The sequence below is a fragment of the Cebidichthys violaceus genome, unplaced genomic scaffold (assembly GCF_023349555.1).
Source record: "Cebidichthys violaceus isolate CVI_PGR_0920_01 unplaced genomic scaffold, fCebVio1.0.p SCAF_51, whole genome shotgun sequence".
Classification (NCBI taxonomy): Eukaryota; Metazoa; Chordata; class Actinopteri; order Perciformes; family Stichaeidae; genus Cebidichthys; species Cebidichthys violaceus.
In genome coordinates this window covers 886,325-902,994 of record NW_027176717.1, presented here as the reverse complement: position 1 = coordinate 902,994, position 16,670 = coordinate 886,325, and the positions used below count along the sequence as shown (strand labels likewise).

General features: G+C 41.3%; 1 protein-coding gene across 1 annotated transcript; it reads right to left on the bottom strand.

The window, feature by feature from the left end:
* Positions 1-948: 948 nt before the first annotated feature.
* On the bottom strand, positions 949-15,646 carry rassf8b (Ras association domain family member 8b). The gene is made up of 9 exons (XM_068731399.1): positions 15,351-15,646; positions 8,837-9,008; positions 6,823-7,173; positions 6,459-6,664; positions 5,878-6,081; positions 5,695-5,769; positions 5,250-5,372; positions 4,380-4,506; positions 949-3,833 (listed from the first exon to the last, which is right to left on the bottom strand). Exons 2-9 carry the CDS (start codon positions 8,946-8,948, stop codon positions 3,718-3,720), a joined length of 1,314 nt encoding a protein of 437 aa, XP_068587500.1. The 5' UTR covers positions 8,949-9,008; positions 15,351-15,646; the 3' UTR covers positions 949-3,717.
* Between the last annotated feature and the right edge of the window lie 1,024 nt (positions 15,647-16,670).

Sequence of the window (16,670 nt, the reverse complement as noted above, 5' to 3'; positions counted from 1 at the left end):
AGTTCATCTAAATGATTCATGTTAAAGCTAACCCTAGTTTGTCTCCAAAATGTCATGAATCATGAGCCAGCCGATACACTTTTACTTTGCAAATGATAGACTGTGTTGCAAATAATGCTACACCTCTCTCAGAACCAACTCATTACCTCTTTTGCATTTGACATGTGCAAAAGAGGGATAGGAGCCAATGCTACGCTGTAAATTTGTCAAACAGATGCTCAAGTCCCCATGAGAGCAAATACACAATTGAACTTGTCAAATGGCTCAAGACGTAAACAGCATTCATCCATAATTACTTTCTGCCCATTCTTGTCTGGGTAATTCTGTGTCTTGAGTAATCCCTGAGCCGCAGCATTTCTACTTTAGCTTTCAAAACCACTGGATGGCTGTTTTCATAATGGCTCCATCACATCATTTGTTTATGCTCCATTATTGAAAAGCACCATTGATGGCACAACAAAGAGCAATCATGAACAATATCTGTAAACTTACTGTCATGTTTCAATGCATCACAGATCTATTTTACATCCATAGATGTTGTCTTTGCCAGAATGTAATCAAAAGGAATGACAGTAATGTGCAGGTTTTGCCATTTTTCTGCTCGTGGTACGCTGAGCTGTCTGCTCTTTACTGAAGCTCAAATCTCCACCAGTGTAAATGTCAGTAAGGCAAAAAGGGACACAACAAACCAAAAATATAATCATTCTCAGATGAATTGTTACATCCTTGACAGCCAGTAATTGGGAGTCCAAATAAACCAATCACACATTATTGCATGCACGCACAGCTGCCTATTGCACGACAGCATTAAAATCTAACCTCTGTAGCATTCTGCATATTTCAGACTTCATTCTACTTTCTAAAAAAGTCCATAGACTGCTGTGATCTGTAGACATTTACAATTTTTTTTTTTCCCGGTAAGGCATGCCATTACTCAAAAACTTTCAGTCAACTGTGATTCCTTTATTAGCGGGTTACAGTCTCTGTGCCACAGCTGAAGTTGTTGTCATGACAATAATACTGCATATTAAGGAAGGAGGAGGTGAGAAAAGAAAACTTTTGTTAATTTCTGAGAATAGTTTGCCAAGTTGTGATGTGAATTCCTCCGGTTACCTTTGCACCGCAGAGCAAACAACAAAGATCCTTCTCACCGGAGGGAGGAATTCACTTTGTTATCGCTCACAGCACAAACACAAGTCTCTTCCTGTTGGCTCAAGTGAGGGTCAATAAGATGTCGAGCTGGTGAAATGATTTCAAAGCGTGTGGTTGTGTATCACGTTCTGTAAACCTGTGAGAAATTTAAGTTGTTCAAAAATGATTGTAGATTGTATTAGATAGATTGTCAGTGTGTACAAAAAATCTGTTAGTGGTTGAGGAAGTAATTTACTTTAAAAAAGTAGAATTACCACCGTATTGCAGAAGTGGTAAAGAATTAGCATCAGAATATACTTTAAGTATCAGTGGAAAAGTATTCCTTATATTACATAAATTAACAAACTTCAATGTTGCAGCCGGTTACGGTGAAGCCAAATTTAAAACCTTTGTATAGTGTTGGGTAGCTTAACCTATAATAATACATCATAATGTATGGGTTGATATATTGTACATAAGGAATGTACTGAGTTACTTTGCACCAGAGAAACTTGTGCACAATGTATGCAATAGATGAGGCTGCACAAACTCTGAAACAAGAGAACTGCTTGTAAATATTTGAGTACAGATGCAAATCAGAAAGCTGCGTGTGAAACTCAGTCCTCTAAATTCCCACACTGTTTGACACTAAAGTTACACATGCACGTCCAGATCTAAGTTACAAGTATGAATTTTAGCGACGTTCTTACAGCCCAAAGTGGGACTTAAAGGCATTTGTGTGCATGTACTATTGCTAAATTTTGTCAAAAGATATTTAGACATTCTCACATCTGCTACAGAGTCATCATTTTGAGACTTTTTTTTCCACAGGTTTGACATCCACAAACATTGAAATTGTTTCAAGTTCAAAAGCTTATGGACCCTTATTAGAGAACATACATTCCCACACAGTTTGTGTCAGTTTCATCGTAGAAATCCTCTGAGAAATATCCTTTTATTCTGTGTAGACAAATCATCAAATTAGAAATGGGCAAATGCGGTAACAACTAGACTTTCGTGTATTTTTTGTTTTCGCCTGATGAAGAAAAAAAATAAAAAAAAATTTCTGTCAACTTCTGTGTCAAGTTGCAATAAGACAGAGCTCAACCATCTCGCACAGCAAACCATGAAACCTGAAAGCGTGACTACTATTTGACTCGAGTTGCTATATTTCTCGGGTATAAGTTGCATTCACATAAAAAAGTACATTCATCTAACTATTATAGATTTTCACACTGGCTTTGGTTCATAAGAGACATCTTTAGTTCATTATAAAAATCAGATGGAACAAGAGATTGCAGTATGTGGGTGTAATACTGTTTTGTTTGTACATGCTTGATGAACACAGTGAAATATGTCAAACAATCCAAGTGGCACTTCAGATTATAAACTATTAGGCTAAAGTGCTGAAGCTTTGAAACAAAAACAATATGCAGTCATGTTTGACCCATGACAATGAATGGAGACAGATATCAGACCTCAGGCAACTTTCACACAGTTAACTTTCACGTGTCTGAATAATATATGTTTTGTTGCCACCTGGTGGTCAAACTGGGTATGGAGTCATTGTTAGCAAAACTTTCCAAGCTGGATTTACACTGCAGGCACAAAGGCCTCTGTCATCACTCATCCTCCTCGCTTCTTTCATATTTCAGAGCTTTTGGAGAAAGTGCTCAAGTGAAACAAAGAGGAGATTAATGGCTCTGCACCAAACATGACATCAAACTGAACCTGGAGCCAAACAATTTCACCAAAAATGTCCAATAGTTGAAGATGTTCCTCTATTATTATCTCTATCATTTGTTTTATATGATGGGCAAACATTTTCCCATTTTTGTCAAACACAGGAAATATAAAGCGAATGCATTCCTGTTTAAAACTAATATAAAAATAATTACGCACGTATGTGAAAAAGAAAGATTGAGACACTGTTGAGTTACACTGACATCAGTTACCATGACTAGGTATCACCTGAATTGGTGCCAAGTATTTTATCAAATTTCTATGGCGCATAGTTTAGTAGCTACCTTGAGTTCTTTTTTAACATTATCGACATCTGGCTTTAAAACACCAGAGTAAGGCAATCAGATATGGCTATGGTTATAGCACAGGTGTGGTGTTTGTGCATGCTTTTGCATGGATTATGTTTATACATGTCCAAACTTTGTATCCTTCACTTTATGATTTACAACATAAAAAATAAAGTTTATCCGTTTTTGGCTGAAGCCTCCTCAGGCAACAAAAGTACATCTGCTGGCTTGTAGTGTTGTTTTTTATTCTGAGAAAATGGAAGTTTAGAGTTGTAAGAGGAATCTTCCCTCACCTACTGGACTACAGACGGTTTAAATGTTAGTTTGCAAATGGATTTTGACATCAGTTTGATTCTCAGTCCTAGTAAGATGGAAGAGGAGTCAGAGCAAGAATGATGCAAAACAGATGTGATACCCCACTCATCCTCCATACTTTGTTTCAGTGCCTTGCTCAAGAGCATTTCAACAGTTTGGAGAGTCTTCCAGTCAGAAGAATTGCCTTGACAACATCAGGCTGACCCTGCTGCTCAAATAGTGTCTCCCACACAGATTGGGGTCAAACGTAGATGCCTTCAGGGTTGAGGCTGGAGGTCACGGCGCTTTGAAGGGTGCGAAGGTCGCTGGGTAAAAGCCGAGAAGAGCCAAGTCGTTTCAGAGAACCAGAGTCCACTTCTGTAGCAAGCAACAAAACAAAAAAGAAAAGGACACAACTTGATTTAACAATCTGACATGACATTCTTTTAATCTTGGACCATGACGCTCTACCACCTCCTGATAAAAACAAAACGTTTGCCAGGGGGTTTTTATTTGAGAAGGAAAATAGGGATTTTCCTTTTGACGAACTGTGAAAGTCTTCAGCATTTAGAGCTGCCAGTGATTTGGTCCATGTAATGGGGTTACAGACTTAAGCTGTTATTTCACCACAGTCTTGCCTCAGCAGCTCAAGTCTACAGTCCAACGTGTCCTTCTCAGGATGACCACAAGGTGACACTGTGTACATACACATGTGAGGACAATGTATGCAAAGCATTTCAGTCAAAATGTGGTTAGCTATGATATTGAACTTTATTAACAAGGCGATGGTAATGTGGCAAGGGTCTGAGTCTCTGTTGGTGTGTACATGCATGTCTCTCTGTGTGTGTGTGTGTGTGTGTGTGTGTGTGTGTGTGTGTGTGTGTGTGTGTGTGTGTGTGTGTGTGTGTGTGTGTGTACACATGCCATTGCTGTTTTCTCCTGTAGGTTGAGCAGGCAGCACGGTGACCTTGGTACCAGTCTGCTGAATGAACTGCTGCAGGTTGACCTGTCGTAGCTCTTTAGTCAGCTGCTCCAGCTCCTGCTCCTTCTCCTGTGTTGGAAAAATGACCATAACAACTAAATTAAGTCTATTCCAAGGCTAATAAATAATACACTCAAGGTGCATTCAAATGAGTACTTCTTTTAAAACATGAATTCAGGCCCTGTACCTATTTTGGATATATTTTTCTGCATTCACTTAACTACATTTATATATTTGCTTTTTAACTGAGGTGGATTAAATATGTGGAAATCAATAATGGATCCCACTGTGCTCAGGATCTCTCCAGAAGTCATAACCCAGTTGAGACAGTTAAAGAGAGGAGTTAGCTCCCAGATGGTTATGTAACTGCAAGTGGGGGATTGTGTACTTATTCAGGCCCCTCTCTAATCAGACGAAGAATGCCGTAATACCCTCTCTCCCTTCCCCTTCTCATTACCTCATGCTTCCCACACCCTACTGGACCTCGCCTGTGCATAGAGCACATCACTTCATACAAGGATGCACGCAGCCAAGGATCCAATGCACATCCCCGCAAGCCAGAGATTAAACTTTGCTTCACTGCCCACAATTTAAATGAGCTTAGATTTCTATGGTTCCACCTGTGTGCAGAGGACTGAATTTCCCCACACTGAAACTTTTGAAGGAGCACTTTAAAACCATTTTAAAAAAAATAAAACTTCAACATCCTCCCCACGTATTCTGAGCTGCCACGGGTGGTTGAAATTCCTGAAAATGTTTAGGCTTTGGTGTCAAAAAACTAAATAAAAATAATAAGCAGAATCTGAGCTGACCTGTAATCTCTTGCTGGACTGGCCAAGTGAGCGTTCCAACGCCCTGCAGCTGGTCTCCAGCCGAGCTGTGTGTTGGCTCTGTGTTTCAAGCTCTGCCCTCACTTTCTCCAGCTGAGCTTGCACCTGCAATCCAGAGTGGCAAGTGAGAAAGCCGAAGCTCATCATAACTTTTTTTAAGAAGTAATGGGCAAACGTAGCCGATCCTCACAGTTGAGATGTAGGAGGGTTCTTTCATGCTTTAATGCGGTTAAAACTTCAAAATGTTAGTTCCTTCGCTGTGAAAAACAATGCAGCGTTCATTTGTATGTCAAGTTACATTTTTGTATGACAAACACTGGAGAGGGTCCTCAGCTGTAGAGACCTGAATGAGATCTCAGCAGTTCAACAAACTCTGCTTGAATTCTGTTGGGTGTTTATTTGGAGACTAAAATAGACTAGATCGTACCTCCTCCTCATTGACCCTCTGGTTGAGCTCAGCCTCCTGCTGCAGCTGCTCCTGCTCCAGGCCTCCCTCCATGCTCTACAGAACATGGCAGATAATTAATCAAATGGAATAACTGGCATGAAAATAGTCTTCACAGAAAAAGTAATTCCGCTTTTCATGCCGTTTATGAACCCAGCAGCTCACCTGTATGTGTGCCAAGTACTCTGAGAGCTTGGCCTCACAATCGCGTACGCGGCCCTGCAGTTCGACTAGCTCTTGCCGGAGTTGCCGCTCGCTCTCGCGCTCAATCTGCAGCTCATTCTGCCAGAATTCCTCCTCCTCCATCTCTGCATCGTTCCTCCTCACCTGCTGCTCTAAAAGCAGCAGCTCCTCCTCCAAGTTTCCTCCCTGGTAAGAGAAAAATAGTTCCATGTGAAAACTCTCGAGCCCCAAAAACATGGTAAAGGAATAAAAGATGATGCAGGCATTTAACGGGCCTTTCGCACATACGGACTCTAAAGCTGGGACAGTGATATTAATTGTGAATGGAACCTGGCGTTGCAGCCCATCTGCGTCCGCTGAGCTACAGAGATTTCAAATGAACTACGTTGTGGGTAGCACGGCGGCTATGCCAGAAAACAGCCGGAGCAGAGAATGAGAGGCCAGAGACTGTCTACTACTTTGTGTGAATGCAATATAACTTAATAAATGTGTGAGGTGTTATGGATCTGCACACATCATCTTTTCCTGTAAGTAACAGCACTAGCAGCTGTGGTTTTACTCACTTCATCGCCCTTGCCGGCGGCCTCCTCCCAGTTTTGCAGCTCGGCCTCGCAGCCCAGCAGACGGCTCTCCAGGGCCTGGAGTTTGTCTCTCTGCAGCTGCACCAACCGGCTCAGCTCTCTGGCTGGACTCCCAGGTACAGATGCTACTCCAAAACCTCCAACCCTGCTCAGGTTCAGACTCACCCCCCGCTGCTGGGGCTGTTTGGCTGATGGATGAAAGGATGGTTATTCGATTGTGGAAGGGAGAGAATGAAAGAGAAGGAGGACAGTAAAACCAGGACTTTTGACAGTATGTGCACAACTAGGAACAACTATTACTGACAACAGTAAGCTTGAATATATTGAACAAACTAAAACACACTACCTTCAGCATCTCTGCTTTTCCCAAATATGTCCCGCAGACCCCTGGCCCCCCCAGTGAAGGTCAGAGACTTGCGTTTGGGTTCCCTTCGTTTGAGCGAGCGGTCTGTCCCTGACGGGCGGAGCTTGGCCAGAGGTGGCAGGCTCTGCCGGTAGAAGCCTCGCTCTGGGACGCGAGCCTGCCCGTCAGAGGTGGGCCGCTCGCTGACAGACGGGCCGGTTCGCTGGAGGATGAGCTGGACGTCGCTGGCATACTGACCCCACTTGTTGAGCGACACCACAGGGTTCTCATGCGGTGCCAGGTGACGCTCTGTTTCACGCCACTTCTCGATCAGGGTGTACCTGCCAGTGCGTCCTGGGACAAAATAAGAAAATGTATGGCATGTGGCGCTTAATTACAGAAAATTAATTAATTAATTAAGAAAACAGCTTCTGACTATGAGCGATGGGGTTCTACAGGAACAGAGAATACAGTAATTTTCCAAACAGGTTTGATTACTTCATGAGGCTTCTCCCTGTTTTAAAGTGGGCGGGGCTCAGTTGCAGGTTACAGGTGATGTCATAAACTTCTATCCACCTATCACCAGTTAGCAACACTTTAATCAAAACTGATAAAAGACGGATGTGGGGTTGTTTTATTATCTTTGCGTTTGAACAGAGATGATGCCTTCAGCTGATTCAGCGCAAACTTGTTCAATTAAACTCTTTGTATAGTATGGTATTCCTTTTGACCCGCGGTGAAACCCAAAGACCTATTCTTGGCCCCCTTGGACTCATGAATCACAAACACAATTCACTTTTATTATTATGCTGCTGACGACACCCAGATTGCTGGCCTGTAAAGTAACTTGCATCATTTAATGGCTTGGTACTTCTTTATGTACGTTGTCATGGTTCAAACTCCCGTTGGTAAGAAGTTACTGGAAGTACGCTTTAAAAATTAACTTCAAAGTGCATCACAAGAAAGAGGAAAGAAAGAACAGATTCAACTCTTTCATAACCCTCCCACCCGTGTGCAGCACTGGTAATTTCAAAGAACTTCACAATCATGTTTAGTAAAAAAACTTAACAGTGCGAACATTCAACTCAACAAACAGTGATTGTGTTGGGAAAAGGGCTATGTGCAATGGTTCACAGCTCTATGTGTTTGTGTATGCCTGCATTCCTTCCTGTGCAAATATAGATAAGAGTAAAACACTGCCCATCGTACCCTCGTCTCACACAGTAAGGGTCCTTGTAAAAGAGGTGCATTCATCACTACAGCCATTGACATCAAAGTGCCCTGGCCTGGACAAAAGGCACAGCGAACACAAAGGACAGTGAACGCCATAACTTCTGCTACATTGGCACCATGAAAGACAGGTTTTAGCTCTGAGAAAAATCTATGTTTGGGGATTAGTGAGAAATTCCTAAAATCTGTCCATTTTAAAAACAGTACACATCCTTCAATTTGATGAAATATTATTATGGTCTTGACTTCACAGCTATAAGCACAATACAATCCATGCAATTGGTAACATTGAGACAGAGTGTCAACTTATTTCTCTGCAATTGTACAGCACGTAAATAGACCAAAGTCTGCAGCATGACTCATCTCATTTTGAGCAGCCCATTTATGATGAAAATCTCTTTGTGCCCTCTAGTCACTTTTCATTTTACTGCAATTTATCATCTCCAGTATTTCTGACAAACTGCCTGGCCAATATCAGACATAACCCACATAGCAAATAAAAATTCCCATCAGGATTTATGTGGGACTAAACATTATTCACACCACCTTAATTTAAGTTTAAGGAGGCAGATAGAGAAGATTTCACCTCAAAGGGTAAAATCCACTCTTCTTGTTGGTGGTCTTTGTCATGTTATTAGATGTTTTTTTTGTGTATTTATATTGGGCTGTGAGTTCCCCATCACATAGCCAATAATAATTCATATCTACTGCTCACATTCTTGTGTTATTAGATCTTTTTTGAGCATCGATCACCTGTGAACACTCGGTGAAGTCTTTTTGAGCTTACCAATGGCTTGTGCCAAAGCAATGACCACTTCCTGGCATGTGGTGAACTCTGTGACGCCACACACGATGCGCTGCACTCCGTCCACCCAAACTTTCAGCTCCATGGCCTTCATCCAGAGGCCCTCATTCCTCCACACCACAAGGGGGTGCTAATAATGTTTAACTGTCCATCCCTAAAAGGAAAAAATAAACATTATTGAGTGCAATGAACTTTGTCGTTCTTGTAAACATTTGTAAAAGCTGCACTCAATACTTTTATGTTAATGAATTAACATCAGTTTGTTGTTTTGGTTCTACGGCCCGCTACTTTACTGTTTGGGTTCACTCTCATGGCTCTCATCAGCATTCCAGCAACTGCTGATTTCAGCTACAATGCTCTAAACCCACAATACGTTACCTGCAACAAGCTGTTGAACAGAGTGGAGCATTTAACATTGCATCAACATAATTCCGCTTAAACTTAATGTCCCTAGCCCTTTTTCAACCTTTGTTATTTACACTTCCCAGAATGACTTTACAACCACTAGACAACACACTTACTACAATACAGACAGAAAGAGCTCAAATCTTTATAAAAATATCAACCAAGCATCACATGGTGGAGTGACACCAGCCTCCTGTAAACAAACAACAACTTACAACACATGTTCTTCTGAAGTAGTTTCCTGTAATGCTGCTGATGAATTGCTGCAAGAACACACTTGTGGTGCAGTGATTGTGACCAATATATTTTTCATAATGCTGATGGTGGTGCAGGAAAGCTCACAGCAGTTGCATGCGCGCAGAATGAGAGCCATTTCAAACCGCTGACACAAGCACCTCAGCAGCGAGGCAGTCATTACTAACCTGGCAAACGCCACGACGACAGAGCCTGTGCAACAGAGCAGTGAAGGAGCTGGTGCCTAATGCTCAAACTATTGCAACCCTACTGGGCAGTAGCCCTCCTTTTTCCTGAATGGGCCATCAGTTCAGCTCTGATCCTTGACTTTCATATCGCTTGAGGCCTCCCTTAACAAGTTAGGCGCCTTCCATCTTCATCACAGCTGGAATGGGACCCCAATCCCTCCTGCAATTTAACTACCGGCCCCCCCTCGAGGCCTTTTCCTACTGAGACTGCATTACGCTGCTCACTCCTCTGCACTGGAGGCATCTGGTAAGGGCAAGGCCCGCCTCTGGTGGGGAACGGGATGATTTGTAACTGCAGACAGCTACTACAAGATGCATCTGAACCCAGATGCCAGTAAATGAGATTATATCTGTGAATAGAGCTCAGCTGAATGGGGGAAGAAAGGGGGGAAATTAAAGAATTAAGGGGGAATGAAGGTGAAACGGTAAGGGGAGATGGATCAACAATGCAAAGAAGAAGGCTTAAGGGTAGCTACAAGAAACTTTTAGGATGAAAAAGATATGAAACAATATTCATTGTGGTGGTGGTTCTGGTAGAAAGTCCATCAAGTGAAACCATTTCTATTCTGAATGCACTGTTCATTGGAAAAGTTGGACTTGAAGATTATTTCAAAACAAACTTGTTGCAATAACAAAAGCTCCATGACATTGTTTCATAACACACAATATCCGAACAGATGATGCCTTTAAACTGTCACAGCTGCAGTTGAAATGTTTTGATGCAATGTTTATTCAATGACGGTTGATATTGAATTCTCACCAGGAAGAAGAGCCAGTGTTGACACAAGCTTGTAAATCTGCTTCCTCCCTCTCGCTTTCTCTCTCACACACACACACACACACACACACACACACACACACACACACACACACACACACACACACACACACACACACACACACACACACACACACACACACCTGTGTGCGAAGTCGTACTGAAGTCATTCACTCCCCAGTGATACAATCATCATAACCCTATTATCAAAACAGAAAGAAAATTAAGATGCAGCAAAGTCAAGACGTTAATATGCAAATGCTCATAAATGAAAGGTGGAAGATTTAGACATTATTATATTATTATTATAAAAAAGAGAAGCGGGTCGAGCAGGGCAGGTTGCCACATAAAGACAGCTTGGAGTGTCTTTTTAGGTCTACAAGTCACCTTTTCCATCAAGGTAGCAGTCATATTTAATTAAAACTTCAGAGAGACACCTCTTGGCTACACTAGTGCAGACACTAAAAATATCAAACATGACCATTAAAACTAGAAAACCTAAAAAGTTATCACACTAACACGCCTTTCTGTGTTGTTATTTGGTACAATTTCCTGAATTGCTCCCACTGGCCCTCTGACACAAATATCACAACATATGCCAGTAGGTGCGAGAAACAGCGCCTATAGGAGCAGGCAGCTGTGCAGAAGCAGATGTTCTTATAGGTTTTAATACTTTGATCTTTGGAAACAGCATTTTCATAACCAATTCAAAGCTGGCTTCACAGGGATCTACAGTAAATCTTGTCCCTAAGAGCAGAATTACACAGGATATAGAAGCTGTGACCTGACGGTCAGGGTATGTCAATGTCAAACTAATCGAATTCTCTGCACAGCAGCATGAACCCTGCAGTTTGTTTCCTTCGATTTTCTTTACCCCGCTAATAACTTCCAACACTTGAATCACTAAAAGGCTCGCCCGAACATTAGCCACCTCTCACTGTGCCTCTTTCACGACAGCCGTTGCTGCGATATTGTTCTGAATTTTCATCATGCTATTTCCATACTTTTTCGCTGGCTACGTCTTTGATTTAAATTACTCACTTTGAAGCCCCCCGCTTTCAGAGTGTGAATAAATAAATCATGCATGCTAGATGGCGAGTGCACACAAATTAGTATGCCGCAAACATGTGTGGTTCTATTTCAGTTCAGTTCCTTGTAAATGTATATGTTCCATATTTAGTGTCAGACTGAGTGACACATCTCCAGAGTGAGGAACCTCTGAACCTGTGGGAAAGGTGTCGTTGGAATTTCCTTTTCCATTAGTCACAGTTTAATAAACACACAGACTCAATGCTTCACATTCCAACTGCATACTGAATCCTTCATAGTCATCCATTTATAGAGAATCCAGGACAGTAAATTGTATCAAAGTTACTCCAGGTAGATTCAGGCGGAATTACCTCTATTTAGCTTCCGTTTAGCCTTAAATTGTAATCAGTGTGAGGCTGTGTATATTTTTGGGGGTTGACATTTGTGGTTTGGGACAACTTTTGCTGCTGCCATGTGGTTTCACACTGCTTAACTGTTGAGCTAAACTTAGTGGTGACTTCAGTCAGTCTCCCCTAAAGTTTCATTCTCAGCATGCCACAGGAAGACAGATCTTGGGAGGGGACAGTCTTGGCAAGTCAGTGCTTCTTATCCGTCGTTCCTCAAACATGGAGGGATATTTATTAAACGGATAAGCACAAAAAATACCATTTAAAGCCCCTTTAATATTTGAGATGAGCATTGAAAAGGTACAACGATGTTAAGATTGAAAGATGTAAAAGAAAAGCTTTTAATATCACACCAACTACAAGTAAAGGTTTAAATTCAAAATACCAACCAAAGAGTTAATTTCCTGCAAGTTGTAAGTAGGTGTGTTTAAGTACATCTTTTGGCACTGATGCTGTATTTTTTTAAAGGACTGCTAATAGTATATTGAAAATAGCACCATTTCTATAGTGCAGAAATCATAGCACACTTCGGAGTCAAATTATATTTTGCTAATAGACCTGAAAATGTGACTTTAGTGACTTTTGTATTAAGAAGACGTGGCGTTTTAAATCAGCAGCAGCACGGAGCAGTTCAACAACAACGATGATGCAATCAGGGGACAATTTTTAAAGCAACAAGGAGGCTGAGGCAGCAGGAGGTCCACGGAACCAAGTGGTGTACAGACAAAAGAGCATGCTACAGTGTGTGTGTGTGTGTGTGTGTGTGTGTGTGTGTGTGTGTGTGTGTGTGTGTGTGTGTGTGTGTGTGTGTGTGTGTCCACATGGCTAGCGGCATGACTGGATGCAAACAATCCCTCACCATGGCGACACGGCTCTGGCTTTGTCCGAGGCCTTACACAGATGACTGGATTGATTGGAGGGCATGGTCTGGGAAAGTAGACCAAACAATCACTAACAATTAAGAAGCAACCCCTACTTTCCTGTCACTTCCTCTTTGTTTACTCTGAATGTGGACTGCAAGAAAACGTGGAGGTGTATACTACTACTGCAGCAGCGGGGTTTCTCAAGCTCAGGAGTTTGTCTGGTGGAAATTAAGTGAGTTTCAACTGGAACCGTCATACAGTTTAGCTGACTTCCAAAAGAGGAAATTCATGTCTGGCTGTACAAGCAATTTAAGTGAATAAACACACATCTTATTTATTACAAGTCAACATAAGTTTTTTTTTTCCAAACTATAAAAAAAAGGTAAAACATACACAGCAAGTATGTTCAGTGCTGTGAATATAAAGCCTTGGATGCTTTAACGAAAGCAAATATGTGAACACGAGTCGACAGCCATGCTAGCAGCTCTGTGAGACATTATTTAGGCCCAGCCTTGCTTTGAGCTAAATGCTAACAGACGTCAGGCACAAGGTTTACCATGTTCACTTTTGTAGTTAGCGTGTTGGTATGCTAACATTTGCTAAACACAAAGTAAACTTTAGAATTTCATATTTCGGTCTATAACAATGTGGACGAGCCACATTGCCATCCATAGAGCCACACCACAAGATACTCTTATGTCAGCAGGTATTTCAAACATAAAAAGCTAATTAAATTAGGATTTGACCCGTGTCCTCGGACAAAATGTCACTTTTCTTGATGGAGCGTGGTAATATGCTCATGACTTTGTGATTTGGAGTTGGCACACAGCCTAATGTCATACAACACTATCTCATCTTTCCTGTTTCTCCTCTCTGTTCCCACTACATACACTCTTAGTCCACCCTGAAATCTGACAAAGATATTAAAATAATTCAAACGTGAAATTGGATCAAAAGAGACATCTTGCAACCTCCCATTTTCTCTTCAATTTACGACCTCAGCTTCAATCTCTCCATGAGTGCTCTGCTAGCTGCAGCTGTGTGCATCAACTTTGCCAGCTGAGGAGAGTGAGGCGGCTGCAGGTTAAAACACAAAGCTGGAATAAGCTGAGTGAAAAGATTCAGGGAGTAATCGAACAGTTTTCCGGAAGATTTTCCTGTGAACAAACAGGCAGTGGAGTTTTACCTGAATGCAACACCTGTCATTTGGTGGACATCTTAATCTGAAAACATCTTCAGTGGACATGTGTTTAACACACTTTCCACTATCATGTGTATAAATAAGTTGTTAAACTGCTGAAGACATATGGAAAAAAATTCAAAATATAACTCTGCGTTATATTTATTGAATTTCCCAGTGTTGGGATCAATCACCATATTGAAGTTGGGTGACCAAATTGCCACCTTGCAGTCTCAAAAGTTAAAACTAATCAGCTTGGTGAAGACAATAAGCCTTTAACCCTGTAAGACTCGGAGCTTAGCTGACATAGCGGTGGTGGCAGGGGGAGACTGGACTGGATTTACACTGGTTTTGTGCTTTAGAACCACATGTCGGACATGTTTACTAGTTTTGATAGCTCAGCATTGTGAGATCAATTATTTTGATTAAGAGATTTGATGTCAGGTATTTTTTTTTTAAACATTTTATAGACCAAAAGATACATCGAGAAAACAATAGTTGCTGTAGTTGCTATTAGTTAGCATTTTATTTGACAAGAAATGGTCTTTAAACATCTATTAGACACAATCCAAACAGGAGACATGGACTATTGGGCAGGATATCTCTCAACTACAAAAGTTGTTTTTTTTTGCAGAAGCCAAATTCTCTAGTGCTATAGTAGGTCAAGTAACATAACAATACCTAAAATACTTTATATGTTCTATTGTCCTGCACACAAGTGAATAAACTGTTCTTTCATTGTTTGTTTTTTGCAGCATATTCCTGCCACAAAACACAATATCAGTGACTTTTGCCCTTGCTGCCATATCACAGGTGTGCTTCAAGGACTTCCTACTCTCTTACTGCACAACTCAGATGAAGGAACTCTGATTAAAGCCACTGCTGAGTGAGCGCTTATTGCCCAACTCTATTAAGAGATTCATCACTGCAGGGCTCAGCAGATCCACTCACACACTGACCACTCACTCATTTCCTGCTGGCTCATGCATCAGGTATGTTACCATGTGGAACACCACAATCACTCCCATTTAAGGATGTATTCTTGTACACGTTGTAAAATAGTCTACCACGTTAGTATTTCAAAAAGGGAAGATAAGGAGAAATACATGAATAAATCTGACCCAATTGCGAAATAAAGTTATGCAACTACAGCTGACCAGTGATAGCGCTGTGTTTTTCCCTGTCTCCAAATAAATAAACTGGAAATTCATTATGAAATGATATAACTGAGGTCATTTAATAGCCTACAACCTTGTCTTATTGGCAGCAGATTTTAAATGTCGCCTACACTGACGCATTCAGGCTGGAGACATTGACTGCATTCAGTCCAGCGTAAATCCCCAACAACATACCTGTATTCAGCATTGGATCACTGTGTGCAAGAGCATTTAAACTATGCGCTGTGCTGTAGCCTCAGTGTTTCTCTCTGGGATAAAAAAAAATCCGGTACTTTCAGCTGCTTGTTCTGCGGGTTACATGCGGGAGATCCTGTTTATTCCGCGCTGGTGCGAGCCTGCATTAGAGTTAACGGTGTGCGCACGTCCCCCGCCTATATCACTAGTATGGATGTAAACATGCGTCCGGCAGGTTATTGGACATCCGACATGGGGCTCTCAACATCTGCCGCTGTGCCTGTTAGCCCGCTGCTCTGCCCCGCCAGTGTGGAAAGACCACAGGGCGCGTTGTAAATTGCATCGGAACTGAACTGGGACACCGCAAGGCATGATGGACCGGTTAAAGCTGCAACGCGACGCAAATGGACCCCGAGATGCACTCAGCTCTGATGCAGTTTGCAGTCACACAGAAGCTGAAGCGGTTTTGATCCGAGAAGCAACAATGCAGCGATTTATATTGGCAGTTTATGTTTGTCAGGGTTACATTGTATCCATAAAGAAAAAGTGTTTTTACATATTTCTATCTGTACTGTTGTTCATGTCAAGATCCAATTGGGTATTTCTTTGTTTATATTTCTTTAAGATTTGTGCAGTTTCTTATTTTCTGTTTTTAATTAAAACATTTTTTTTAAATTATTAAACTGATAGTTTTCAAAAGAAAAGTGAAATGACCTAATTTAAAGTTTTTCACGACATCTAGCCCAACTCCACTCCTTCTCCCTTGTTGACAAATCCATAATAATGTGCGTATTAATATAAGTTTCCAAACTTTAACAGCTGATGTCATCTACATCACTGAAAAGTCTATTCTCGGTGTAAGTTTCCACACCGAACTTGTGGAAGTTGGATACTGAACCGTGATTTGCTCCAAACTAGTTGTGATGTCGCAAAAAACCTGCTCGCACGTATACGTCTTAAACTGAACTCTTGTGCTCACAGAGAAACTTTGTGAAAACAGCCTTTTAGTGTCAAACTCTGCACACATACGTCATTCTGCACAGTGAAGCTCAAACATCCATCAATGTAACAACTAGCAAAACACAGGGGACTTTAAATTCCCCTTTGAAAAGGTTTCTTTCCAAAACAGATCTTTTTCACGCAGTATTTTGGATAAAAACTTAATCTTAGAAATTTGACTTTGAGACAGAACAAAAATGACGTCATTCCCATCTCAAAGTCAAAAAACATTATAGTTAGCGTTATACCCTGGAGGCTCTGCAAAGATTTCAGTTCAATAGTTTAAGATGTATAAAAAGAATATCTATAATTCAAGTCAAA

Coding starts and splice junctions, on each gene's coding strand:
- rassf8b (XM_068731399.1), bottom strand. CDS start 8,948: ATGAAGGCCATGGAGCTGAAAGTTTGGGTGGACGGAGTGCAGCGCATC. Junction 6,665..6,822: donor GAAAAGCAGAGATGCTGAAG/GTAGTGTGTTTT, acceptor TTCATCCATCAG/CCAAACAGCCCCAGCAGCGG. Junction 4,507..5,249: donor AGTCCAGCAAGAGATTACAG/GTCAGCTCAGAT, acceptor TTTCCAACACAG/GAGAAGGAGCAGGAGCTGGA.